The following is a 24,962-nucleotide window of genomic DNA, read 5'->3' as shown; positions in this document are numbered from 1 at the left end:
GACTCCGCGCAACCTCAAACACCATTGAACCGCGCGCACATATCTACTGGCACAACCAACTTCCTCCACCGATAAGAAGCCCATAAGCAACCTAGGATGTTGGGCTGGGTTCTTAGACGAGGGTTGGAGGGCGCGTCCGGGGGAAACAAGGCAAACACAGGCGCAGGTGAGAGAGACCCAGCCAGATCAACCCTTTCTTGCCGCCGCATCGCACGGCTTTTCTAACTTCATAACAGACGACACAACACAGATTGAGCAACCAGATACGCCCGCGCCCGTCTTTGCCGCCCGCGCACTCAAAAGCGCCATCTTTGGAACACCCGCGCGACCTGACGACGACAATACTGTCAGCATGGCGCGTCGCAAGGACGAAGACGACTCTGATGCCGAGTCCCGAACCCCGATGAAACAACCTCAAGGAATCCTTCTTACCCCAGGAACCGGAACATCTCGGCGGAAGCGTGTGTCCTTTGGGCACGATGTGCTGGACAATAAGAAGATCGATAACAGAAAGGGCAAAGAAGTCGACAATGACGAACCGCCTGGGAGGTTTCCAGACAGCTTTGCAGACACAACTAGCGACTCCGCAAGCAAGCGCACCAAATTGACCGAAACAATGGAAAACTCCCGGGGCAACAAAGGAACTTCAAGCTCGCGGGAAAGGAGCCAGACGCGGACCACTGCAGCCAGGAATGACGACGCGGAGGACGAATGGGAGGAAGCCGACGACGACCAATGCATGCACGATATCACAATGGACCTTAACGAGCCCCATTCGCGGTCGGGCAAGTACTGGAAGTCGGAATTCGAGCAATACCACCAGGACGCTAAAGCCGAGATGGAGAAATTGCTCAAATACAAGCAGCTTGCCAAGTCGTATGCCAAGATGAAGGACGCCGAGGCTATCGACCTCAACGCCAAACTCAGGGAAGAGCAAGAAAAGGCTGCTAAGATGGAGAAGAAGATCTCCGACATGGCAGCGCAGATTGCCGCGAAGCAGCGAGCCAGTGGCGCAGAGAGAGACAACCCCCAGCTGATTAAGGACTTGGCCAAACAAACGGCCGTTGCTGTCGAATACCGGACGCAGGTGCAGGAACTAGCGGCACTTCTAGAGAACCGCGAAAACGGCGAAGACGACGAAGGGGATGCACGAAGCAGGCGCCGGCGGCAGGCTGCGTCACCACGAACACACAAGACCTTGCTCGAGGCCCAGCGAGAGTTGAGAAAGGCTAGAACACAAGTCAAAGAGAATGGGCAGTTACGGGAGGAAGTTGAGCGGCTCAAATCCGACCTCCTGTTTGCCGAGCAACGAGCAAACAAGCTCGCTGAAGAAAACAAACGACTTGCAGAGCAACATCCGTTACAGAACAAGGAACAAGGCAAAGACTCCACGGCATCGGGGAAGCGCGTGGATGAGCTGGAGGAGGCGATTCGGAAAAAAGACGATGAGTTACGCAAGTTGAAGTCGGAGTTCGAGACTTACAGGACGGATGCCGAGGCCACGCAAGAAGACACGCGGCGTATCTTGGAAAAGGCAACGGAGAAGATCAACTATCTTAAGAGGGAAAACAAGACTCTCAAAGCAGGAACAGCTGATGTGCCCAAGACGAAGAGCACCGCCGCTCCGCCTGAACGGGAGCCTACTGCCAGGGAACACCGCGCTCAAGAGACTGATCGCTTCACTGCGGATCACAAGAGCCGCAAAACTTCGGGCGAGACAGGCCGTCGGAGCTTCGACCTGGTAGAATCGCTCGGCAAAAAGCTCAACGAGCCAAAGTCTCAAAACCTCCGGGACAAATACCAACGAGACGCGGACTCTCTCAGCTCAGATGATGAGCCACCCGCAAGGGAGCCGCCGAGACGCCCTCAGTCGGAGATCTTTTCGAACCGTGTCAACCTGGACAAGCCTAAGTGGCGACCTTTCATCCCAAGGTCCCCCCGCAACAGAGAATACCTAGGTTCTGACCTCAACGACCGAATCGTCACGTCGAGCGAGGTTCCGACAGGCAGCACGCCGGCACCGCGACACAGGTTCTCCAGCAAGGACAAGGACGCTCCAATCGATCTGCTACAGGATCGATTTGCCCGGCTAGGGGGACCAGGCGAGCCTGATATTGAGGCAAGCACCATGCTGGCGGCGAACATGTCAAAGAGCACATTACCTCCGCAGAGACGAGCAGCAGCCATTGCGCGAATAGAACAGAGAAAGGCCGACAAGAGGCGCGCGGCGTCGGGCCAGAGCAACAACAAGGAGAATATGCGACCACAGCGCTCATGATATTAATTCGCATGGTGGGGCGCTCACGTCCTTCGCCCTTTTGCGTGTATGGAGTTTTGGTTGGAGGGATATAATTCAGGCATTATTGTACGAGTAGTCTTTTTGACCACCAAAGATGATAGCATGGAGTTTGGCGGGGGTATCATATCAACTCGGATTATTCAAATGATTCCAAGAAACCTCTCTCTCCCCCAGGCAGTGTCCCCATGATTTGCATTTGTTTTACCATGTTTTTTGCTTTTATCTCCTTCTCTTTTTAACCATTTTCTTATGCGCTCAAGGTTCCCTTGGTGCTAGGCACCTCGCCCTCCTTACCAGCGACGCGGCTGGTAGCCATCTTGACGGCGACGGCGAGGGCCTTGAAGGCGCTCTCTGCGCGGTGGTGGTCGTTTTCGCCGCGGAGGCAGTCGACGTGGAGGGTGATTCGGGCGCCCTGGGCGAAGCTCTGGAGGCAGTGGGGGATCATCTCGCACGAGAGGTCGCCAATCCTTTCGCGGCGGAGGCCGAGCTCGACGACGCTGTAGGGCCGGTTGGAGAGGTCGACGACGGCGCGGGAGAGGGCCTCGTCGAGGGGCGCGTAGGCGTAGCCGAAGCGGGCGAGGCCGGTTGCGCTGCCGAGGGCGGCGGCGAAGGCGTAGCCTAGAGCTATGCAGACGTCTTCTGCTGTGTGGTGGTCGTCGACTGTGTAAGGGGAGATTGGGTGTAAGTGGGCGGTTGTCTTCATATGAAAAAAGTTTGTCACTGTTCCTAGGGAGACGAACTGTGAAGGTCACCCTTGCAGGCGAGGGCCAGACTCCAGCCAGCGTGCTTGGAGAGGGCGTGGAGCATGTGGTCGAGGAATCCGATGCCTGTGTTGACGCTGATGGTCTGGGACTTGCTGGCTTGGGAGGCGTGCTCGGTGACGGCTGCGGTGAGCCTCTCGTCGGTGTCGGGGGGGAATGCCCCGCCGTCGAGGTTGAGGGCCATCTGAATCTTTGTCTCGTTGGTGTCGCGCGCGAGGGCGGCCCATCTGGGCGGGTGAGATGTTGTAGACATGGCTGGTGTGTGGTTGTGTCGTATGTGATTGAGAACACGGGAAATATGTCAGGGATTGGTACGAAAACAGAGGAAATATCGCAAATGTATAGACTATCGTCGATGTTGATTTGGGACTTTTTTTGTTAGAGTCACTAATCGTTATCAGTGGGCGCCGTGTGTCGGAGCTGCCAGTGGCGGGGAGGGGCAGACTTCGTATGAGGTGGGGCATTGCCCAATCAGGGCCCCTTAACTGTCAGCGATTGCAGCTGCCATCAAACAGTGGTTCAGTGAGTGAGTGAGTGAATCGTACCCGACCGCATTCTCCAATTTTCACCGCTTGGGGGGGAGCAGGCCCACTCGGGATGGGAGCTCCAGCGGCAGAAAAAAAGAATTGAAAAGCGCAGAGGCAGGAACGCTTCTTTGTCTTTCCAGCTTTCCCCTGTTGGAACATCAGCTCTTGCTCGCGCCCCCCCCAAAAAGGAGAGGACACGGGTCAGGAACAGAGCATGACCAACACCAACACATCAGCGCTGTAGCCTGGTGTCTCATTGGTCACGTCTTTCCTCTCCCGCAACACCTGCAGATAAATAGTGCAGCCTGGCCAATTTGCTAGCTGCCTTGCCATCTGCAACATCACCACATTCTCTCGTCGTTTGCTTCAACGACTTTTACTCACCTGCCTTCTCAACGCACTGGAACACAGCTTTGCTGGACATTGGAAAACATGTCCGAGTTCCTCGATGCCTACTGGCAGGCGCCGCCTGTTGCAAGGTAAGCACAGCTCATCCCTCTCACATTGCTCTCTCTACACCCGTCCCTCAGCCTTGCTGACTCGTCTTCTACAGAACATTTGCAACAGCTGCGCTCGTCACGTCTCTCTCTGTTCTCCTGGGTGTCGCAAACGGATACTGGTTCATCTTCATGCCCCAGTTTCTCTTTCAGTTCCCGCCTCAGATTTGGCGTCTCGGAACCAACTTCCTGCTCACCGGCCCCCAGCTTGGCCTGCTCTTTGACACGTACTTCCTGTACCACTACCTGACGGCGCTCGAGGTCGGCAACCCCAGGTTCGCCAGGCGCGAGGATGTCATTTGGTATCTCATGTTCGTGTGCACTGTCATCACGGTAAGTTGCTATTGTCGCTGCTCCGGCAGTCCGCCCAAAATCATGCTATTTCCCCTTGGGGAAAACTTCCCTCAATATACACAATGCCCACGAGAAGAAAAATCTCTTTCTCTCTTGCTATACACACACTCTTGCACCTCATATTATCTGCCCGCACAGTGGATACCCACAGCTGTCAGCGGTTCCTGGAAATGAGGAAGATTACCCTCACGGCGCGACCCGTCCTCTTTCGCTTTAGGGACGGTGTTCGTGGCGTGGGCATGGTGGGATGTCTTATGGATGGCTCGTGCAACCTCACAATGTTGCTCGAGTGGTTTTCTTAGCGCCCTACATATCTTCACCCAAACTCTTGGGTTTTGTTTCTCTTCTTGTTCACTGTCTATACCATCGTCATGACCATTATCATCATCATCATCCAGCTTCGGCCCAAAGGAGCATGCGCTAATATCGCACAGGCACTCTGCACCTACCTCATGGGCGGAGGAGCCTTCCTGCCGGCTTTGATTCTCGCCATGTGCCGTACCGTCACCCAAGACCAGCGCGGGATGAAGGCCAACTTCTACTTCGTCACCATCCCCGCCCAGCTCACCCCCTTCTGCATGATGCTCGTGTCGCTGCTGTTCCCCGGCGGATACTACACCGCCATGCTCCAGTTTATGGGCTTCCTGGCCGCTCATCTCTACGATTTCCTGTCTCGGGTGTGGCCCGAGTTCAGCGGAGGCAGCAACCTGATTCCTACGCCCAGCTTCCTGTCTCGTCTCGTGCAGACTCCTCGCTTTAATCAGCGTGAGTACGGAACTGCCGTTCGCGGTGGCGGTGGCTCGGCCCAAAGTTCGGGTAGCAGCACCGGCGTCTCTCAGGGCGGCGGCGTTTTGCCCGAGTCGTGGAGAACAAGAGGACCCGGTAGACGTCTGGGTTAGAGCACATGCTACAAGAATCGTTGTACGATAGACTTTAATCGATTAATCGTTGATGAACATTGTGTTTGTTCCATGACCCTTTCGATCACTCTGATTTACCTGACGCCGCAGGTTATATATAGCACGCTAAACATACAAATTACCGACCCATTCCAAGAAACTCCATGATATCAAAAAAGGAACCCATCCTCCTTTCCGTACAATCCTTGAGAATCATACAGTAGTACCCCAAAGTCTATCCGTACAGAGTGCTCTTGCCGCTCCGAATCGGCATATCACCCTCGTACTCTTGAGGGTCGACCCGCACCGGCACCTGGTGCGATATTATCGCCGACCGGCCCGCGAGCGGCTCGTCCCTGAACCTCTGATCGTGGAAGGTCAGGGGCTCCGAGATTTGCATCTCGTTTGTCCGCTCGCCGCGGTCCGCTACTGGCGTCGCGCCTTGGACTGTGATGGAGGGCGGGGAGTACTGCTTCGGCACGCGTATCCGCGGCACCGAGGGGAGGGAGATGGATGGTATCCGCGACGACGTCTTCCTCGAAGGTTTCCCGGGAGGCGGCGGCGGCGGAATGTTGACCACTCTTGGTGTGTTGTTGTTCGTTGTTATATAAGACGCGGACCCTTGCGAGCGAGCGGGCGATGATGTCCGGGATACGGCGCGGGGCGGGGGTCTGATGGTGGAGAGGGGCTCGTCTGCCGCGCTGAGGTAGGTTCGCAGGGCGTACGAGTCTGGCGTGTTGGTCTTGCGCGGGTTCGGCGGCGTCGGGGTCGGCGTGCTGCGGTTCGACTGCCGGCTCATGGCGCGGGGGATGTAGGCCGGGTGCGTGGGCAGCGCGCTGCCGGGGCCGTGGTGGCCCGAGTGCGGGTCAAAGTTGTAGTGGGAGATTTCGCGGCCGGACTGGACCTCCTGCTCCAGCTTGTCGTAGTACTCTGCGTTGTTGTTGAAGCTGTCGTTGTTGCTGCCCGCGATGATGTTCTTTTCTTGGAGCTCATAGTTGTACGAGTTGATGGAGGAGGATTTCTTGTGGTCTCCGCCGCCGATGGGGAGGTAGGCACCGTTGCTGGTCGCGGTGAAGGAGCTGCCGTTGCTTCTGGGGGGTAGTTGTTGATGTTGGTGCTGGTGGTAGTGGAGGGAGGCCCCTTCGTCCTGGAGTCGTTGCTTTCGTTGTTTGCGGCAGTAGATGATGAAGAGGCAGATGGCACCGACGAAGACAAGGCCGGCGCCGACGGCGATGCCGACGATGGTTCCCAGCGTCATGGTTGTTGAGGAGGCTCCGCCGTCTCCGGGGAGCGTGGTATTTGTTGCCGAGTCGGTGATGTTGACGGCTTCTTTGGAGAAGAGTTGACCGGTGAGCCCGATCAGGCTTCCGTCTGTTGGCTTGCGTTGGCAGCCGGCCTTGAGGGCGATGAGAACTGATTAAAAGGTCAGCGATTATTGTTGTTGTTGTTGTTGTTGTCATAGAGTCTTCTCGTTGTGTGTTGGCTTACAGTTTGAGAGGTAGCTCTGGTCGTCGCTTGACTGAAGGCACCTCACGCAAGACCACCAGCTTGAGCTCGAGAACTTGTTCCCGTCCGCCGTGCAGTAGTCGTATGCCGTATCAGCGTCTGGCGTTGTGAGAGCGGCCGTCAGGGCGTTCTTGAGGGGCAAGCAGGCGCTGTTGATGATGCAGGGCGAGTTGATGGTGGAGATGGCGTCCGGGAAGTTGAACAGACAAACGTCAACGGCGTAACGGACGTTGTCTATGAAGAAAACATGTTAGTTCAAAACGCCCTCAAGTTACTGTTGAGGGTTGATAATCTTACGCATGAACCATGCAGCATCACTCTCCGGTCCCTTGGTAGCTTGGCTCTTCTGTAGACAGTTGACACAGTTCTTGAACTTGATGCCGGTGCCGCTGGAGTGATATTGGTTGTTCTCGCATACGATATCGGAGGAGTTGGTCCCTGATGTCGCGGTATCAATGGTCGTCCCGTTCGTCCCACCCAAGCACAGGGCCGCACAGTCTGAGCCTGGTGTTACCTCTAGCGAGAAGGCGGCTGTGACGAGAGAGCACACAACGAGAAGATGCCGCAGGGAGAAAGTCGTCATTATGATAGGGCCGGTTGGAAGCCGTCTGGGTTCTGGCGGATGGGGCGTAGGAAGGGCGTCCGAGGCGGGGAGAAGGCTATAAGAGCTTCTTCAACGGCATGGCATGCAAGAATCTCCTCCACGGGACAAGTGAACAAGGATTCACAAAGAGACTGTCTATGGGCAGGATGTATCGAGGACACGGAGTTCAAGATGAACTTTCAAAAGCCATCAAGAGACACAGTTCAAGTTTCGAGTCCGAGGGACGTAATGCAGATATACCAAAGGATAACACAGAGGTAGCATCGCGGGAGCATGGCGATCCCATGCAAGACAGGCAGGCGGCTCTGCAGTTGCAAGCATACTTCTCATTGTGAGAGAAAGAGGGCTGGTCTATTTTGAGGGTGTGCTGTGGACTGTAGCGTATAGTAGTCGCCATGGCTTCCAGCCGGCAAGAAAAAAGCCAAAATAAGATGTAGCATTCCCAACTTCCCAAGATGGCAAAGTGAACATGTAAGTCATGCGTTGCTTCTCCAGATCGAACCCTTGCGGGGGGTTCCGAGCTGAGAATAGCACGCCGAGATGGATCAGAGAGAACATACGGCCAATGAGACGGCGCAAAGTGCCAAAATCCTAGAAGTTCGAGGTCAAACCCGTCGAATGAGAAGGGAGGAAACATGAACACCAGCGCCAAAACAAAGATAGATCAGCCAGGGGTCTCTCGTCTCCCGCAAAAGATGCGAGTTGCTGACTGGCCGGGGAGGCACATTTTGAGTGAGATACCTTGACTTGGAGGACGGGAAGTGGAAACGGAATGGACAGGATTGAATGGCCTCGCAGGCGCCGGCCGGGGATGCGGCCCCCCTCTCTTCTCATCTTGGCTTGTTCCAGCCACTTAGCGGCCGTCTTCCCGCCCGAGGGATCCAGTCTTTCCGCCACCGAACTCCTCTGGCACTCTGGTTAGCGGCCGGGGTTGAGGGAAATCAGACCACCTAAGCTATGGCCAAGACTGCCACGAGGTCGCATTTCTGAGCGGGCGGCAGTCTTCCGAGTGAGATATCTCCATTTTCTCCAAAGTTCCTTCACAAGCTCGCTTGACTGACTGACCGGTCTCATTCTTTTACCCCTCACTTCTGTTCTGCTTAGTATGTACTGCTCACATGTTGACGTCTATCCCAGCCAGACAGCTCATAATGTTGTTTATCATCGTGACTTCGCTTTGGCTGGTCATAGGACGGAAGTCTACAACATTTTGCTGATTCACGTAAGCCTACTAATGCATTGAAGCCTCGCGATAGTGTTCCTCGCGTCTATCAACCAACGAGACGAAGTTCACCACAGTCATATAACTGCAGTCTGTTATTACCAAAATACCTTACCTCACTTACTGGCGCTGCCGGGCCTGACGCAACGCAACGTCTTCCACCTCTAGGCTAGCGGTCCTGCTAGTGCGGCACTGCAGACACCCACACACCGCACTTGGCTCGCTCCCATTTGCTCTGGCGTTCCCCCGCGGAAGTCGTCACTTGCAGCCAAATTTCCGTGAATAGCAGAAATATGTGATAGTGGCTGCATAAGCCAACCTCCGCAGGGCGAAACCTCAGCAGAATGGAGCTTGGTAGCGTAGCTTCCCGCCTTCAGCACCTCCACCACCAGCAACGGTGCAACATGATATTTCTGACAGACTGGCATTGACAATGACAGTCGGCCATGGGTGGTGGAGCAGAGTTTCCGCATTTCGTGCTCGGTTCTGTACTGCGTCGCATTTCATTCTGTGGTTCCCATCGACATCTTGGTCCCACCTCAACAGTCTTCAAGAGAATTGAAAAGCAGACGGCGTCCCGGCCTTGGAGACTTTGACACTTATAAATGTTTCCCCCAGCGATTGTTTCCTTCAATTGTCATCTCTCAACTTCATACTCTATCTTTCTCTTCTTATATGCCCGTGGAACAGCAGGTTTTCTCCCTTCTCTCTCCAAGGAGAAACATCACAACACAATCATGTTGGTCCATGTTGAGTTCAGGACTCTCCCACAAATGGACGCACTATGAGTCTGACGGACTGGCTTATCAACCTAGTCAATACTTTGTTGCACGAGTTCAGCCTCTTGTTTCTCACTCTTTCCATTCCTTAGATCCCGTCTCGTACCGGCCAGGTTTTGTTGTGCGACATGCCAGCTGAGTTCATTTCCCTCCGCGGGCCCTTGCATGACTTACAAGACTCTTTGTTACTCAAACCATAAACACTGTTGCCGATCAAGACCTTTTCAGACCGAACATTCGTCGTTTGTCGAGCAGATCCATCTTCTTATGCATGAAACCTAAACAATGTTTTGTTTCCCTAAGAAGCTTCTCAAACTCCCAATAGGTGTATCCGTTGCCATCCGCGCCTTGGCTATTCTCCCTCGTGGCGCTATTGTGGTACAACATCCATGTTGCCCTATTTTTTTAACATCCCGTACGCCGCAATCCGCATTCTTGGATTCTTCATCCCAGAACACCATGTTCACCAACGTTCTAGATTTCTCATCAGTATTGAATCATGAATGTGCTCTAATAATCGGGCCGAAAGAGTCGTCAACGTTCTGCACTACATCCTCTATCGAGCGGCGTGTCTTCCAGACGGCAAGTCTTGCGGTGAGTTCTGGAAGCTAGACCGCTTGGGGATCTTCAACGGAACACGATGGGCAATCTAGAATCACCAAAAGCCTCAGCACAAAACCATCTGGCTAAGCACGAGCTGTGCCGATTCGGTGATTTTGTACCACGTGTGACTTTACCCATCGCGTGAGTCGGTCTATGTCCCGCAAAAACGAGGCCGTTTGGGTCGTACGTCCTGAAAACATGAGTGGGAAGCAATCAATCCCACTCATCAATCTGATTCTTCGTTTTGCAAACTCATCCTTGACATACGACCGTGAGTCCTTTTCTCACGATACTACCACTGTTTGCTTAAGCCCGTCACCTCTTTCGTGAAGACGTATAAGATGGCTCTGTCTACTGCGAGCCTGAGAACCAGAACAGCTTGTAGACAACCCAAGACTCAAATCATCACAATGGCCTACAAATTCGGACTCATCCTCGCCGCTCTCGCCGCCACACCGGCGCTCGCACTCCCAGCCGGGCTTCCTCAGCCCCCCAATCCCGAAGACTGGACCCTCCTCAACTTCCGACGCAACTGCGCAGAAGACCAGAGCAGATGTAGCTACAGCTTCCTCGTCTCCGAAGAGGCGACAAAGGTACCAAAGTACTGCAACTTTGACATTGACGCCGCCGGCGGTCTCCCCGCGTACCAGACCGACTTCTCGTCCCTGACGTGCCCCGGCGTGCCAGAGTACAGCATCAACGGCGGCTGGGACGAGCGCGAGTTCATCACCCTGACGGTCATTAACGACGAGAGGAAGCTCCTGTCCTTCTTCGCCTACAGGGACGTCGACCTCTGGGCCGGCGATGGTGCCGCGCCGCAGCAGTCTACGGTGTATATCTACCCGATGCCGGCGGTTAAGCGGGAGGTTGAGACTAGGGATGAGGAGAATAGTCTTCCATACGCCTCTGAGTGGAAGATCAAGGACCTCGTTAGATGTGAGTTTGTTCTGGCTTTACTGACGTAACTACAACTGGTTTTACATCAGCAGTTTGACTAACGAAGTTGTGAAGACGAGTTCAACCGGGGAGCCCCTTACACCGACGCACTCATCATAAGGTTCGGTATCCAGGCCCTCGGAACTCCAATCGAACAGTGCCTCCTCATCATTCCCCTGTTCGAAGGTACCAGGCCGCTGGGCAAGAGCTTCTACGACGCACCCTGCGACTACGGCGGATGGACGGCTTCCTGGGGCCACAACGAGACCACAGACGAGGCGGTCTTGTCCCTAATGAAGTAATATACCACTCTATATTCCCCGATATCAACGAAGCTGACATGATCTGCAGTGCAAACCATGACAGGATTGCCTACTTTGGGTACAACGGTGTCAGCACCAATGTCGTTCTTGGCAACAACGGTCCTAGACCTGTCTCACAGCTTTGAGGAAACAATCTATGAAAACTCCAAAAAACGATTTGGCAGACTAATTGATGAGATGGGGGCTTTAACGGATAGTGTTGACTTGTTTTCTATGGAAATGATTCGTTTTCTACCCACCTTACTGTAACATTTACCATTCCAGAACGAGTACTTTGACCTAATGAGATTGACATTTTTAATGCGAATGCTTGTCTGTAGGCTGTTGGCTTCATCTTGCATCATAAATAAGAGACAAGGATGAACAAGGCGGGCATGTCACAACCTGTGCTTAGCATCCGATTGTTTTCTCACCGCTACTGCGTCTGTTTCGCATTATTACTTCGTGGGTAATCGCAGAAGAGAGGACAGAGCCTCTATTAAACGCTGAAAGTGCGGACTTACTCACAAGAGTTTTCCGGACCGTTATATTGCGCAGATTCACTGCCCAGTAGCCGTTTGCAAAAGTGAACCCGGGTAGCGCACCCGGGTCCCTCTCTGACTGGCCGAGCTACGCGCTGCCTTCTTCAATGAGAGGTTGGCACGTTGGCCAGAGACTGCAACGCTATGTAGGAGTGATGATGTAGCTGACTAGCCCGCGTATTGGGCGAATGGGACCCTGTATGGCTTCTTCACCGATACCATAGATTCGGAAGCGGCTCTTGTCCAACCATCGGCTACGCTTCCTGGGATCGGCAGAGGCAACATCTCTCAAGTGACTTGCGGCCGGGAAGAGTTGGTTGACCGTTTAGGGCGTTTAGGCGGGCCCCGGATTTAATGAGGCGGGAAACAGAAAAATCACGCGACGGGCGTGACCAAGGCTCAGCGTTGACAGCCCCCCTGGGCTTGGTCGGTGGACAACTCGCAGCCCCAGCGGCAGCAAACCGGTCTCGTGCATCTGCAGTCCTCAGTCTGCAGATCACTCGCTTCCGGTCTTACACCGCGGTTACCTCTCCCGTCTTGCTCTTCTCGTCCGTAAGGAGGCACTGTATAAGATACGATGTACGATTATTTGGCTTTTTAGACAACCTGTGTCACAAACAAAGACCATGTCCTACGGTGCTGGTGACATATAATCACCACAAGGCTGGATCAAAGGTTTGATGGGAAGGCTGAGGGATCCTACCAGCTGCATCGTGACTGTTTTCCACAAAGACAGAAGGCAGGTGAACACAACCAGATGCAACTTTGGTAGGGCTGTGGCGGGGGACGGACGTCTCTCTCTCTCTCCTTACCTTTCAGTACTGTACAGATACAGTTGGGCCATGGAAGAGGATGCCCGACGGAGCACTGGCCGAGAATGGCGGGACATCGTCGCATGCTCTCACAGCCCGCATAAGAGACTACCAATGGGAGTCTGAAGTCCTTCATGCTGTTGGTGCTTGGTCTATCGTTATGAGCATGGGATTTGGAGTGCGAGGTTGTTGCCATTGGGCAAACGCAAGGGGATAGACACCGTTGGAGGGATTGGCGACAGTACGCTTACCCAAGGAGGTTAGATACATTCCGAAGAGAGGCAAGTTCAGGTCGCTTCATGGGGCTAATATGGTGGGGTGGCAGAAGATACTTAGTGATGATCCGTGCTTGCGTGCCTCTGCGGGCGACCGGTTGTATAGTGACGAGCAGATGCAGCTTGTAAGTGGCTCCTACAGATCCTTGTTCGCGGACAGCGGCAAACGTCGTTATCCTGTTGGCTGAGCTTCATCACCACCAACGCACTTTAACTATTGGCTGGAGGCTCAGGAGGCACGCACTTCCACCCATCTCGGCGCCTTACCCCATGGTCCTGCTGAGCCAGTCTGTTGCATTGCGAGTTGTCTCCCTGGTCGCTCACTCCTAATTCCCCCGCCCTCCAAATAACTGTCGTCGCCCACGAGATTTACCTGAATTAGTGTACACTAACCTTTCTTTCCTCGGCGTGCCCCGTTCCTCGATCCTACACTCTTCCGGCATCGCGAACTCGTCGTCTCTTGAATGTATCCGTTATACAAACTTTCCTCATTAACTTCCGTTGCGACGAGCCGTGCGACCGGTCGAAGGGTCTTTGGACACGAGGCATTTGACTTGTTCGTCCACCTGTCGTACTCGCCGTTGACACCAACCGAAGATGAGGATAGGCTGCCTTCAGTTCGCTCCCCAAGTGGGCGATATCGACAATAATCTCAACCGTGCCGACTCTGTTTTGAGCAAGGCGGATACGGACGATCTCGATCTTCTTGTACTGCCTGAGCTGGCTTTCTCGGGTGAGCTTTACCGCCTCAATCTGGGGTTTCTTTGTATGCAGTGTCGATTAGTGGGCTGCTCTTGCATTTCTTTTACAATGGCCGAACCAAGCGCATTGTCTATCCTGACACTGACATTCTCCAGGATACAACTTCAAGTCGTTGCAGCACATTTCGCCCTTTCTCGAGCCATCAGGCTCCGGTATCACTTCCTTGTGGGCTCGAACCACAGCCCTCAAGTACAACTGCAATGTCGTCGTTGGATATCCCGAGAAGGTCGATGTTTCGAACCAGTGGCCTACTGGCCCTGAATACTACAACTCTGCTATTGTAGTCAACGGAGATGGAGAAACGATCGCAAACTACCGGAAAAGCTTCCTCTACTACACTGATGAGACATGGGCACTCGAGGGTAACAGAGGGTTTTATGAGGGTTGGATCCCCGGACTTGGAAACACCTCCATCGGCATCTGTAAGTGCACATCTTGCTTCGTGCTTGAAAAGCTCTCGCTAACCAACACGAATTGCAGGCATGGATCTGAAGTAAGCTTGATTCTATAGCTGATAACGAGTGTTGTACTGACCTTTGAACAGCCCTTACAAGTTCCAAGCCCCGTGGCATGCGTTTGAGTTCGCTTTCCACATCCTCGAATATGATTCAAACTTGGTTATCATTTCGATGGCGTGGATGACTCGGGAAGATGGTCGTCTGTTCAGTCGGATGCCAAATGAACCAGACATGGACACGTTGACGTACTGGGTTACTCGTCTGGAACCTCTGATTCGATCAGAGAATGAGGAGGAGATCATTGTCGTCTTCTGCAATCGCACTGGTAATGAGGATGATGCAGTATACGCAGGCACGAGTGCAGTCATTGGGATCCAGGGTGGCGAGGTTAAGATCTACGGACTCCTCGGCCGTGGCGAAAAGGAACTCCTGGTCATTGATACCAATAATGCGCCGTATGCGAAGCTGGTATACCGTCCAGAGCCCGAGAGGCCATCTGCCGTACACTCCGAGTTGCAACAGTCCGGAAACAATCCCTCAACACCAGCGGCAAATGCGTCAAAGAGTACGAAGCAAGGCTTTTCCTCGCACACTCCAACCCAGCCAACGTCACCCCCGACCAAACCGGCTTCTGTTTCCGCCTCTTCTCATCAGTCGCCAAAGAGATTGCCAGCGTCAAAGCAAACGAAGTCGCCGCCAGCGAGGATCCAAATACCACCTACCGACTCCTCCGCCGGAGTTCACTTTCGAGGCATCTCAGCGAAGTCCACGGATTCTAATCTCCCGACGCCAACTGCACCGAGCCCAACGCCCATGGCAATTAGGCCAAAATTGATCATCCCACAGTCGCCTCCCCTCGAGCCATGGCAATCCGGAAGTCCAGTTCCTCAGAGCAGCCAGTCCACTCGCTCTGTCCAGTCGGTTCTCTCCAACCAGTCGATCACCTCAAACCCTCGTCCGCCTGAAGACAGCACACCTTATCCCCATAGCGGTGCTCCCTTGAGTGGATATCCTACAAGCAATCGCGCTGTGGACAAGAACTTGAAAATTTACGGCGGCAGCGTCTCAATAACGCAGATGCCCTTCACTCCCATCACCCCGTTCGACGACCAGTCACCATTGGAGCCTCGCTATTTCTGGCGACCTTCTGAGACACTCTTGAAAACTCCGATGGAGTCAAAGGGTCGGACTGGAGTCGCAGAGCCTGATAACACCAGAACACAAACTTTCCACTTCCCTCCTTTCACTCAGAACGAGCCAACTGCTCGCGCGCACTCCTCAAACTCCATGCGCACAGTAGCCACTGCTGGTAGTGCGAAGTCGAAAAAGGCCGGTGATCAGCCTTCGAGTGAGCGGAAACGTGCCCCATCTCAGAGCTCGAAGGCACGCCATTCTAGCAAGACACGATCTGGAGATTCAAACAGCTCAAAAGGCGAGGGTCAGAGAAAAGGGGTCTCCAGGGGTGACTCTGCCACACCAGCTCGGCCTTCATCGCCAAAGTCACGCAACGCCAGTCGAACAAGAATGCTAGATCGGTCTGAGTCCGCTTTGGCTCATCGTGAACAAGTTTCGCAACAGCTGGGGTCTATCTCGCAAAGGGCAGAGTCAAGGAATCGAGCCCAGTCAGAGGAAACGAGAACCGAGACTCCCCAGCCAGATCGGCCGTCCTCCCCGAAGTCTCGCAACTGCAGCAGGAGCCGCCCAAGTGAGCATCTCTCGTCCATCCTGATTGCGGCCAGTCCGAGTATTTACCAGGACGAGTACAATCGACGATCGCTCTCAGCACTGCCGGACACTCAGAACACCCAGCATCACCGCCCGATGTCCCGAATGAACAACCGCGCAAGAACCGGTTCGATAACAGAAGCTGAGCGTGATAACCTACGAAATGCTCGTCCTTCTTCCAGAGCCTCGATGAGTGGAGGACAAGTCGGGCCACGTCCGGCTTCCCGTGCGGCTAGCCGCGGCCGACAACCTGGTGCGAAGTTCTCGCCGCCAAAGATGTCACCTCACGATCCCTCTCTTTCAGTAGAGCAGGCATCGGACGAGATAGTCCGCATTGAACGTGACAGAGCAAGTTCGATCGCATCCAAGCCTCCCATCAGCTCTCCGGCCTACGAGCCCAACTTCGAGAGGGTGGAGGCTATTGTTTGCCCCAACTGCCCTGTTCACGGACGGCACTCTACGGGATCCGTTCCGGGGTCTACTTTGACGTCTTCGGAACATAGACTGTCTCCAGGTCTGATATCGGGTCGATCCGCGTCGTCCCCGGCGGCACCACATGTTACTGAATGCGCTGTTGCCGCATCGGACAGCAAAGTAGACAGCGATCTTGAGTTCTCCGCCACCACATTCCCCAAAGTCAGCGACGCAACCTCCTTGGCCGAGACGATTGAGACGATATCAAGTTCCGGCCGATCGCCATCTACACCACTGTTCGAACCCAAGACTCCACGTGCCATGGTCATCATTCGTGACGTTGAGTCTTTCGGCGTTGGGGGGAAGGGTTTCTCGGACTTGTCGGGTGATTTTTCCGATTTGATTTGCACCGATAGAAATGTCGGCCCAACAGCAGATGGGCCGCAAGTCGTAGCAGCATAGATGCCTCCAACCAGAGGCGTGGCTCATGCCATTATGTTTTTTTTATTCAATTTTCTCTAGGAAAGCGGGGAGTTTGGACCTCTTTGCCAGGGGCGAAGTTCTATCATCTGCAAGAAAGGATATCAATGCATAATGAATAGATCGACAAGGGTGCAACGTCGACATGATAAGATGGACGAAGTGGGCTTGGGACGGATGGTGTGCACGTTGATATTGGTTTTCCGGGTACAGGTCGACGTAGCATTCTTTACATGTACTTCCCTTTTTTTGCCTCTGAAGCCTTTCGGATTCTTTTGAGCACATGGAAAATTCATTGATGTTTGGACATAAGATGCTGGCACCCACAAGCAGACACCGAGAGCATGTGTGATCTGTCGATATCGATATCTCCTGCCAAGATACACGAAGATGTACAACACCATCGTCATCTCGTCGATGTGCCTCAATGCAGTTGGCGCTTGCCAATACAGGGGGGAAGAATTCAAAGGATTTACCTCAGAGTAAACCCTTAGGGCGTTTAGAGGGGGCAACCGCGCTTGACTTGCATCTCGAAGGATTCGAGGTCGGGTGTTTCCGCTAGGCGGCGGTATTGAGTCGATAATCGTGAGATGGCCGTGGTGCACTCTCCGTAGGTCTATCCTGTTTGCCTGGCTTTCATATTGACGACCTGCTAAGCCCGCGATCATCAAAGTCGAGGCTCAATTGATTGAGTGCCCCGTTGCATATCACCAACCACGGGAGCCAGGAACGCCTTGATTCCTTTGCTTTCAGGGCGCTAGGCCGTCCAACGGGTCTCTTTCGCCAGCAGACAAACATGCTCGACGACCAATCACCCAACGGAGAGGGGTTCCCGCGCCCCGAACGAGGTTGCTGAAGTGTGAAATCGGACAGGGATTCTTGCATCTTAGCTCCATCGCCCATCCAGGGTTGTTGCATTCTGAGTGGCTGGGGCCGACCATCAGTCTGCACGCCACCGTCCACCTCGGCGCTACGAAGCAACGAGAGAGAGAGAGAGAGAGAGAAAGCAAGCAGATCTGTATCTCTCGCAGCAATCCGCCCCCGCGTTCACCAACAACGTTTGGCCGACGGGCGGCGGTGTGTTATTGCAGACCATTGGGGTTGGTTCTTGGCCACAACCAACGAGGCCCTTTCAGCTTACCCTTCGAGGCAGGTTGCGTGCTGTTCACCGGCCTGGTGGTCGAGGAGACCGACCCAGAGGCCTAATGGCTCATCCCCAAGGTGTGCTGACCTCCGTGCCACCCCAATTCTTCTGGGACCCCAATCACACGCACCAGTACGGAGTAGAACCAACGAGGTGATGAGAATGCAGAAGCCTGCGCCCCTCGTCACAATCACAACCGTAACCAACTTCTCTCTCGCAAACACCGAAACACATATGAGGCTTGATTTCGCATGGCTTCGGTGTTGCTGTGACTAGTCGTCACATCGTGAAGAACCTCCTCGAGAACGTCGGATCGCGGCTCCGCCCAGAACATACAAATCTCAAGCTTCCCACCCGGCGCTCAGTTTTTGCTTCAGTCTCCTCCGGATCTGGGCTGCGAAATCCACTTCACGCCGGAATGTGACACCAGCGGACCCTCGCCCCTCAGCATTCGACTTCAAGCCCGGTAAATTGCCCTGCGCGTTGCAGTGAATCGCCCTTCCGCGGTGATCGCATTGTAGAACGTATTTAGCGAAAAGAAACACACGCATACACACTCCCAAAAGCCGGCATTCGCTTCGTCTTTCCCAACATGAGAGTAACGACAGGCGCACTTGTGGCCGGTCTCTGGCTCGGCCGGGTGTCTGCAATCCACGTGGCTGATGGTTCACCTTGCGAGACACTATGCGGCAACGTACTCGACTCGACGACCAAGAATGACGTTGTTTGCGACGAACATTCGTACTCCAGCAGCGCGGCTGGCTCTGTATATCAGCAGTGCATATCTTGCGAGTTGAGCAGTGACTTTGCGACCAGCACCAACGAGACAGATACGCAATGGGCATTGTGTAAGTGCATATGCTTCTTCGACCATGACTTGGTACTCACATACACATCTGCAGATAACCTCAGATATGCCGTTTCTTATTGCGTCTTCGGCTACCCAGATAACCCGGACGTCGGTTCAAGCCCGTGTCTAACAAGGTTTGTCTACCGCTGAAGTGCTGCAAAGTTCGCCTGCTAAACCTCCGATTAGGACTGCGTGTGAGCCGTTGCAAAATGCCATCAAGTACAATGACTTGGCATCCAATGCTACCGAGTATGAGTACTGCGATGTATGGGACCATAACCAGGTCGCCAGTTGTTCAGCATGTCTTCGCGCAGGAAACAACAACTACCTGACCAACTGTATGTACCGCAAAGGCCATGGTCTTGAAGTCCGACTGACAAGCTGCTAGTTATCACCATCTTGGATGCCGGATGCGAACAGAAGCCGGTACCTGGTACCACGGTTTCTGTAGATGGCTCCCCCTTCTCGAAGACTCGTGTCAACATCACTGAGCCGACACCTACCAACACATATGTTTCAAACTACAACAAGGGACCCATCAGTCTAGGCGGCATTGTCGGCATCGCTATCGGAGGCGCAGTCCTCCTTCTTGCCATGGCTGGCTTCTGCATCGTATGGAACGGCAAGAGGAGACGTAGGGCGTACCTTAAGCAACTCGAGATGAGGCAGAAGGGCCCGTCCGGATGGCCATCGCCGCTGAATCTTGCCGGTCTCAACGGCACACCACTGAGCCAGCGTCCGCTGCGAAGCTGGGATGACACGCCACAGAGCCAGGTATTCCCACGGACCTACGATGACTCGCCAATGAGCCCGCAGGGAGAGAACGCGTTTCCGAGATACTTTTCGCCGTACTCATCCCAGTACAACAGTCCGGTCAGCGGTACTGAAGCGCCACATATGCAGTGGCCGGCCAACCAAGCAGCCCCAAGCAGTCAACAGCAGGAGATCGGCCTGGCTTTCGGAGGCGACGATGCGCAGCACGATTGGCCTGAGGATAAGGGTAAGGGGAAACCCGAGGCCTATGAGCTGAGAGAAGTCGACGGCGATTGGGAGGCGCGGCAGAGGCATCCCAGCCCGCCAGTCCTTCAACACCCAGCACATCCGACATACGCAGAACACAACCCAGCGGCGTACCACGGGATGACTGAAGAAGAATTTAGGAGGAGGTACATTTGATCGGCGATGGGATATTTGGAATATAATGCAATTTTTTTCAAAGTCGAGCTGGCGCAGCTGTCATTCCTTCGATAAAGGCCAGATGTTTGCTACTTAGCGGGAGTTCGGAGTTGGAGATACCGATTGAATAACATCGGCTCAATTACAGAGTAGGCCTACTGGCAATGAACGTGAGATATCGTCATACCTGTAATTCAATAGTGAACAACAAGATGAACAAGAGATGAACAACAGTATGCTTGCTTTCTGTGATTATGATTCTCAAGTTGAGCCTGTCGTCATTCGTCCCATTTCCCTTGTGGACTGTGGTTGATAACGATAACAAGCCGCTTCTTTTGCCCTTCTTTCCTTCCAAGTTTTCTTGCAAGACGGCTGGTCCCTGGTTGAGGAAGGCGGAACGGTGCAAGGCGCGTCCGCTGTGTGGCTAGGTGTTTTTTAGCATGACCAATCGCGTTTGCTCAATGGCAACACCGCGCCACATTGTGGGTCCCGACGGATTTTTTTGGCAGCTTCCACCCCACAGCCAGAGAAAAAAAATTTGGATTGGGAAGCTTCAAGTCCTCCAACACCACGAGACCTTCCATTCCGACGTTCACGAGCCAACGTCAGACACCCATTGCACCTGACACGCCTTTGTCGGTTCGGTACAGTTCGGAAACAATGGCCATGGAAATTGTCAAGCACGGCGAGGAGGAGGAGTTCGCCATCAAGCCTCAGTCCTCTGTCCCTCACCTGGACACGAGCAGCTGGCCTCTGTTGCTCAAGAACTACGACAAGCGCAAGTTTTCTCCCTCTTCTTGGACTTGGAGCGACCGCTCGTCTACATCATCACAAACAAACGACTGACCAGGCTTCTTGCAGTTCTCGTCCGGACGGGTCACTTCACCCCCATCCCGGCAGGATGCAGCCCTCTGAAGAGAGACATCAAGTCGTACATCTCTTCCGGTGTCATCAACCTTGACAAGCCCTCCAACGTATGTCTTCTCGTATAGTCGCGATATGTCGCGATATGTCTCGGTGTGCGATATGCTAACTATTGAAAAGCCCAGTTCCCACGAGGTCGTCGCTTGGGTCAAGCGTATCCTTCGGTATGCAATTCCCAATCCCCTCGTTTTTGTATTTGTGAAAGCAATGCCCCGCGCCCGATCGTACGATTAGCCTCCGACATCGAAGACGAATTTCTCTACGGCAATGCTCTGCACGAAAATTGGGCATCAATGGCGGTACCTGGTTAGCGAGTTCCGACGGCGACAGACGCATTTTGCAGATGGTTCCACATGGTGCGGTCAGGGACTTCCTGGTGGAAAACTTCCAACGACCTTGCGAGCTGATGTTCATGACCTTCACGGAAACATGGCAATATTGGCCGGCATGTCATGTTGAGAAAGATGCGAATTGCCATGGAGAGACATGCCTCGCAAGGAAATCGTCGGAACTCGATTGCCCGGACCACCATGAGACTGCGACGTCTTGGGACTGCGGATGCTGCCGTTGCCGTCTGTCAACCGGGAACACATACGATCGAACGATTTCGAGGGGCATTCGCTTATCTTTCAGAACATTCTGAGTTTTGTCGAGAAAACATCGCTAACCATGTTTTTCTGTTGTGCAGCGTTGAGAAGACCGGTCACAGCGGTACCCTTGATCCCAAGGTCACTGGTGAGTTGCGTTCCCACATAACTGTCTCGAACGTGTTTTGCTAACTTTCTCAGGTTGCTTGATTGTTTGGTGAGCAGCAACCCACCGAAATCCAATGGAGCGTTCCATGAGAGAATTGCAACTGACGAATTCTACAGCGTCGACCGTGCCACCAGACTCGTCAAGTCCCAGCAGTCTGCTGGTAAGGAGTATGTTGCCGTCATCCGCCTTCACGACAAGCTGCCCGGCGGCAAGGTCCAGTTCGCCCGCGCTCTCGAGAGTGAGTTGACATAAACAACCCCGTTGCAACTGCTGAAAGTATTCTGACTCGCGATGCAGCTTTGACTGGTGCCCTCTTCCAGCGCCCTCCTTTGATCTCTGCCGTCAAGCGTCAGCTGCGTATCCGTACCATTCACGAGAGCAAGCTCATCGAGTTCGACAATGTACGTCGATCTAATCCAACATTGGGAAACGACTGCTGACCGTGTCTCAATCACAGGATCGCCACCTCGGTGTCTTCTGGGTTTCTTGCGAAGCTGGAACCTACATCCGTACCCTCTGCGTCCATCTCGTACGTCACATTGAATGTTGTTCCTTCAGTCTTGTTCTGATTGCTTACATGGATTAGGGTCTGTTGTTGGGTGTTGGTGGCCACATGCAGGAGCTCCGCAGAGTGCGCTCTGGTGCCATGGGCGAGAGCAAGGAGATGGTTACTCTGCACGATGTGCTTGATGCTCAGTGGACCATGGACAACACCAGGGATGAGTCTTACCTGCGCAAGGTCATCTCTCCCCTGGAGACTCTCCTCACTAGCTACAAGCGTATTGTGGTCAAGGACAGCGCTGTAAGTCATCCATTGCAACCCCTCTCCAAACCCCTCACGGTCGATGCGACCTTGTGGGTAATGTCTCAGTCGTCGACACATGAATCGCCTTTGCATCTGATATTGACGTACCTCACAGGTCAACGCTGTCTGCTACGGTGCTAAACTTATGCTTCCCGGTCTTCTGAGATACGGTGAGTTGTCAACCCCACGATGTCACATATGATTGACATGCTGATCCGCTTTTTAGAGTCCGAAATTGAGGTTCACGATGAGGTTGTTCTCATGACCACCAAGGGTGAGGCCATCGCCCTCGGCATTGCCCAGATGTCCACCGTCGAGATGTCGACATGCGGTAAGATTTCTCTCTTCCCATTGCAACCTTATGACTCTCGGACTAATGGAAAAGCAGATCACGGCGTTGTTGCCAAGGTCAAGAGATGCATCATGGAGCGCGACCTGTACCCCAGAAGATGGGGCCTCGGTCCCCTCGCCTCGGAGAAGAAGAAGATGAAGGCCGATGGCAAGCTCGACAAGTACGGCCGCCCCAACGAGGCCACTCCCGCCAAGTGGGTGTCGGAGTACAAGGACTTCGGAGCTCCTGCTGGTGAGGCTCCTGCTGCATCGGCGGCTCCGGCCACTCCCCAAAAGGCGGTGGAGTCTACGACAGCTACTCCCGTCGCAGTCACCCCTGCCAACGCCGAGGATGATGGCGAGTCCAAGAAACGCAAGAAGCACGAGGGCGAGACACCCGACGAGAAGGCGGAGCGCAAGCGTCGGAAGGCTGAGAAGAAGGCGGCCAAGGCCGCGAAGAAGGCAGCCAAGGGTGGTGCTGACGACGATGACGACAGCGAGTAAGCTCCTGCGAGTTTCCTCACCTCGATTGGCTAAGATACCATGTGTTTGTTGGCAATGGTCGGTGGTTGGCTGTTGTATCATAAAAAAATGGCTTTGGCAAGTGGCGTTTGGCTCTGAATTTCTCTCTCTCTCTCTCTCTCTGAACATAGTGCGGGACTGGCTGGATAGGAGTAGATAGGTCCTATACGGAAAGCAAAAGTGACGACTACTACTGTCGCATCAGTTCACGTTTTAACCAGGCTGTCACTGTCTCGACGTTATCGCAAACATTCCAGGAGTTGTTGAGCAGAGGTGTTGAAACGGAAGCACACGCAAAACGCTGGGTAGGGACTTACGTACTCCCGGCAGCATCCCGGCGGGATTTCAGACTGCAGCACAGTTCGGGTCCCGAACCAACGTGGATCTCGTCCGAACGAGTTTTGTTTGGAATCTCAGTCATAAACAGCGCCAATATACGTGTTCCGTCCTTCGTCCGAAGACGGGTTCCCTACCCTATCAACTGTGAAGGGAAAAACGTACAAGGAAGCATTGTCACCAAGCATGTCTCAGACCACATGCCTTGGCCAACCAAGGAAACAGCAGCAACTGCCACTGACCCTCCTTGATGCCTCGTAGAATTGGGTATAATGCAACCAAGAATACCGTGACCGGGTATAATTACTGGAGGTGCGGATCCTCTCAATGCTCCCCTGAGATGGCACTCGTGGCAGCACGTCACCCCCGCCTTTTTTTTTCCATCTTTTTCGTCTCGCTCCTCGACCTCGACGTCTTGGAGGCTTCTAGGCACGTGTATGGGCCAAGTATGGACTGCCAGGACTGGTAGGTATGGATGCACATCACTTCCCCCTTCACAGCCCCCGTGCCCCCGTGCCCCCCCCCCCCCGTCTCCAGGATCAATAAATGCCGGGTCCTGTTGCGCCTCATCCCTCACGCCCTGCTTCGCCCATGCCCGATCAGCGGGGCCGACACCGCCAGTGGAAGATCTCCCCGTGGACCTACATTGCCTACCCATCCAACCCCCGGTCACCGTCCATCGTCTTGGGAAGGGAAAAAGAGCCACTACCGTCATCCCGGTCAACCAAAGTACATCCCCGTGGCACCGTGGTCTGAACGGTGAACCCAACCCCAAGAGCCTCCTTTACTGCCCATGACGACGGGACAACAAGGATTAACTCTATACTAAGGTAGCTCTTATGTGGCTGCGCTTTAGAGGAAGGGGCGGAAGACGGGTGCCGGAATCCTATGCATGCCATGTAAATCCTTCTTTTTTTTTTCTCCGATCTTGGGCAGTAAAATATACGAGGATTAGGAGAAAAGATGTACGTACAGACTGAGTGAGAACTAGAGAACTACTATTGGATTTTCGTGGATTTTCGTGGGCTGGAAGCCTAAGAGGATTCCTGCTATCTGACCACCCCGTGGCTGCCAATCTGACGCGTGCCCAGCCCTAAGAGTGTAAAAATTGATTTCCCAAGTAGGAGGATTCTAAGCAGGGAAAACTAGGGAAGAAACTTGAGAGGTTCTAGCTTCGGGTATCCGGTCGAGGAGTGAGGTGAGAGAAGCTGCCACGCACTTCGACCACACACACGCCCCCCCGGCCCACCTGTTTCAAGCATCATCTGCTTTGACGTGCCATGGAACAGAGCCCACCACAAGCCGTGAGAGGTTATCCTACTCCTGCTACTTGCTCCAGCTCAACATCTCTCTCTCTCCACA

The 24,962-nt window shown here is 53.9% G+C and overlaps 9 protein-coding genes across 9 annotated transcripts; 7 read left to right on the top strand and 2 right to left on the bottom strand.

Moving 5' to 3' along the window:
- Nucleotides 1-96: 96 nt before the first annotated feature.
- On the top strand, nucleotides 97-2,278 carry BDP81DRAFT_456496 (spindle pole body formation-associated protein-domain-containing protein; the record flags this gene model as incomplete). Its single annotated transcript, XM_060593177.1, has 2 exons — nucleotides 97-166; nucleotides 237-2,278. The coding sequence occupies 2 exons, from the start codon at nucleotides 97-99 to the stop codon at nucleotides 2,276-2,278; spliced, it is 2,112 nt and encodes a 703-aa protein (XP_060451579.1).
- A 156-nt stretch (nucleotides 2,279-2,434) lies between these two features.
- BDP81DRAFT_486529 (imidazoleglycerol-phosphate dehydratase) lies at nucleotides 2,435-3,589 on the bottom strand. Its single transcript, XM_060595204.1, has 2 exons — nucleotides 3,040-3,589; nucleotides 2,435-2,959 (listed from the first exon to the last, which is right to left on the bottom strand). The coding sequence occupies exons 1-2, from the start codon at nucleotides 3,311-3,313 to the stop codon at nucleotides 2,547-2,549; spliced, it is 687 nt and encodes a 228-aa protein (XP_060451578.1). The 5' UTR covers nucleotides 3,314-3,589; the 3' UTR covers nucleotides 2,435-2,546.
- A 323-nt stretch (nucleotides 3,590-3,912) lies between these two features.
- On the top strand, nucleotides 3,913-5,455 carry BDP81DRAFT_5636 (centromere/microtubule-binding protein cbf5). The gene is made up of 3 exons (XM_060595989.1): nucleotides 3,913-4,066; nucleotides 4,141-4,417; nucleotides 4,873-5,455. The coding sequence occupies exons 1-3, from the start codon at nucleotides 4,020-4,022 to the stop codon at nucleotides 5,335-5,337; spliced, it is 789 nt and encodes a 262-aa protein (XP_060451577.1). The 5' UTR covers nucleotides 3,913-4,019; the 3' UTR covers nucleotides 5,338-5,455.
- A 117-nt stretch (nucleotides 5,456-5,572) lies between these two features.
- BDP81DRAFT_388457 (uncharacterized protein) lies at nucleotides 5,573-7,426 on the bottom strand (the record flags this gene model as incomplete). Its single annotated transcript, XM_060587129.1, has 3 exons — nucleotides 5,573-6,750; nucleotides 6,826-7,077; nucleotides 7,141-7,426. The coding sequence occupies 3 exons, from the start codon at nucleotides 7,424-7,426 to the stop codon at nucleotides 5,573-5,575; spliced, it is 1,716 nt and encodes a 571-aa protein (XP_060451576.1).
- Nucleotides 7,427-10,461: 3,035 nt separating this feature from the next.
- On the top strand, nucleotides 10,462-11,435 carry BDP81DRAFT_388456 (uncharacterized protein; the record flags this gene model as incomplete). Its single annotated transcript, XM_060587128.1, has 3 exons — nucleotides 10,462-10,987; nucleotides 11,063-11,285; nucleotides 11,339-11,435. 3 exons carry the CDS (start codon nucleotides 10,462-10,464, stop codon nucleotides 11,433-11,435), a joined length of 846 nt encoding a protein of 281 aa, XP_060451575.1.
- Nucleotides 11,436-13,207: 1,772 nt separating this feature from the next.
- BDP81DRAFT_401597 (carbon-nitrogen hydrolase) lies at nucleotides 13,208-14,917 on the top strand (the record flags this gene model as incomplete). Its single annotated transcript, XM_060588812.1, has 5 exons — nucleotides 13,208-13,651; nucleotides 13,776-14,102; nucleotides 14,161-14,173; nucleotides 14,225-14,703; nucleotides 14,742-14,917. The coding sequence occupies exons 1-5, from the start codon at nucleotides 13,516-13,518 to the stop codon at nucleotides 14,915-14,917; spliced, it is 1,131 nt and encodes a 376-aa protein (XP_060451574.1). The 5' UTR covers nucleotides 13,208-13,515.
- Nucleotides 14,918-16,139: 1,222 nt separating this feature from the next.
- Nucleotides 16,140-16,739, top strand: BDP81DRAFT_388454 (uncharacterized protein; the record flags this gene model as incomplete). The annotated part of the gene is made up of 1 exon (XM_060587127.1): nucleotides 16,140-16,739. The coding sequence occupies one exon, from the start codon at nucleotides 16,140-16,142 to the stop codon at nucleotides 16,737-16,739; it is 600 nt and encodes a 199-aa protein (XP_060451573.1).
- A 1,754-nt stretch (nucleotides 16,740-18,493) lies between these two features.
- On the top strand, nucleotides 18,494-19,927 carry BDP81DRAFT_388453 (uncharacterized protein; the record flags this gene model as incomplete). Its single annotated transcript, XM_060587126.1, has 4 exons — nucleotides 18,494-18,749; nucleotides 18,804-18,885; nucleotides 18,938-19,089; nucleotides 19,140-19,927. 4 exons carry the CDS (start codon nucleotides 18,494-18,496, stop codon nucleotides 19,925-19,927), a joined length of 1,278 nt encoding a protein of 425 aa, XP_060451572.1.
- Nucleotides 19,928-20,493: 566 nt separating this feature from the next.
- BDP81DRAFT_412843 (trub family pseudouridylate synthase) lies at nucleotides 20,494-23,428 on the top strand. The gene is made up of 12 exons (XM_060589244.1): nucleotides 20,494-20,705; nucleotides 20,789-20,901; nucleotides 20,972-21,015; nucleotides 21,540-21,586; nucleotides 21,640-21,655; nucleotides 21,724-21,845; nucleotides 21,905-22,008; nucleotides 22,065-22,136; nucleotides 22,194-22,409; nucleotides 22,528-22,582; nucleotides 22,639-22,743; nucleotides 22,801-23,428. The coding sequence occupies exons 1-12, from the start codon at nucleotides 20,588-20,590 to the stop codon at nucleotides 23,244-23,246; spliced, it is 1,458 nt and encodes a 485-aa protein (XP_060451571.1). The 5' UTR covers nucleotides 20,494-20,587; the 3' UTR covers nucleotides 23,247-23,428.
- Nucleotides 23,429-24,962: the final 1,534 nt, after the last annotated feature.

Source organism: Colletotrichum phormii (genome assembly GCF_030913505.1).
Source record: "Colletotrichum phormii strain CBS 102054 chromosome Unknown BDP81scaffold_1, whole genome shotgun sequence".
NCBI lineage: Eukaryota > Fungi > Ascomycota > Sordariomycetes > Glomerellales > Glomerellaceae > Colletotrichum > Colletotrichum phormii.
The sequence above is the reverse complement of the archived record's forward strand: the minus strand, read 5'-3'. Positions and strand labels throughout refer to the sequence as shown.

Excerpts from the sequence above, each read along its gene's own strand:
- BDP81DRAFT_486529 (XM_060595204.1), bottom strand. The coding sequence starts at position 3,313 with ATGTCTACAACATCTCACCCGCCCAGATGGGCCGCCCTCGCGCGCGAC. Across the intron at positions 2,960-3,039 it reads CTGCAAGGGTGACCTTCACA|TCGACGACCACCACACAGCA; the intron begins GTTCGTCTCCCT and ends CCCCTTACACAG.
- BDP81DRAFT_412843 (XM_060589244.1), top strand. The coding sequence starts at position 20,588 with ATGGCCATGGAAATTGTCAAGCACGGCGAGGAGGAGGAGTTCGCCATC. Across the intron at positions 20,902-20,971 it reads ACCTTGACAAGCCCTCCAAC|CCCAGTTCCCACGAGGTCGT; the intron begins GTATGTCTTCTC and ends ACTATTGAAAAG. Across the intron at positions 21,846-21,904 it reads GTTCGCCCGCGCTCTCGAGA|CTTTGACTGGTGCCCTCTTC; the intron begins GTGAGTTGACAT and ends CTCGCGATGCAG.
- BDP81DRAFT_5636 (XM_060595989.1), top strand. The coding sequence starts at position 4,020 with ATGTCCGAGTTCCTCGATGCCTACTGGCAGGCGCCGCCTGTTGCAAG. Across the intron at positions 4,067-4,140 it reads CAGGCGCCGCCTGTTGCAAG|AACATTTGCAACAGCTGCGC; the intron begins GTAAGCACAGCT and ends CGTCTTCTACAG. Across the intron at positions 4,418-4,872 it reads TCGTGTGCACTGTCATCACG|GCACTCTGCACCTACCTCAT; the intron begins GTAAGTTGCTAT and ends AATATCGCACAG.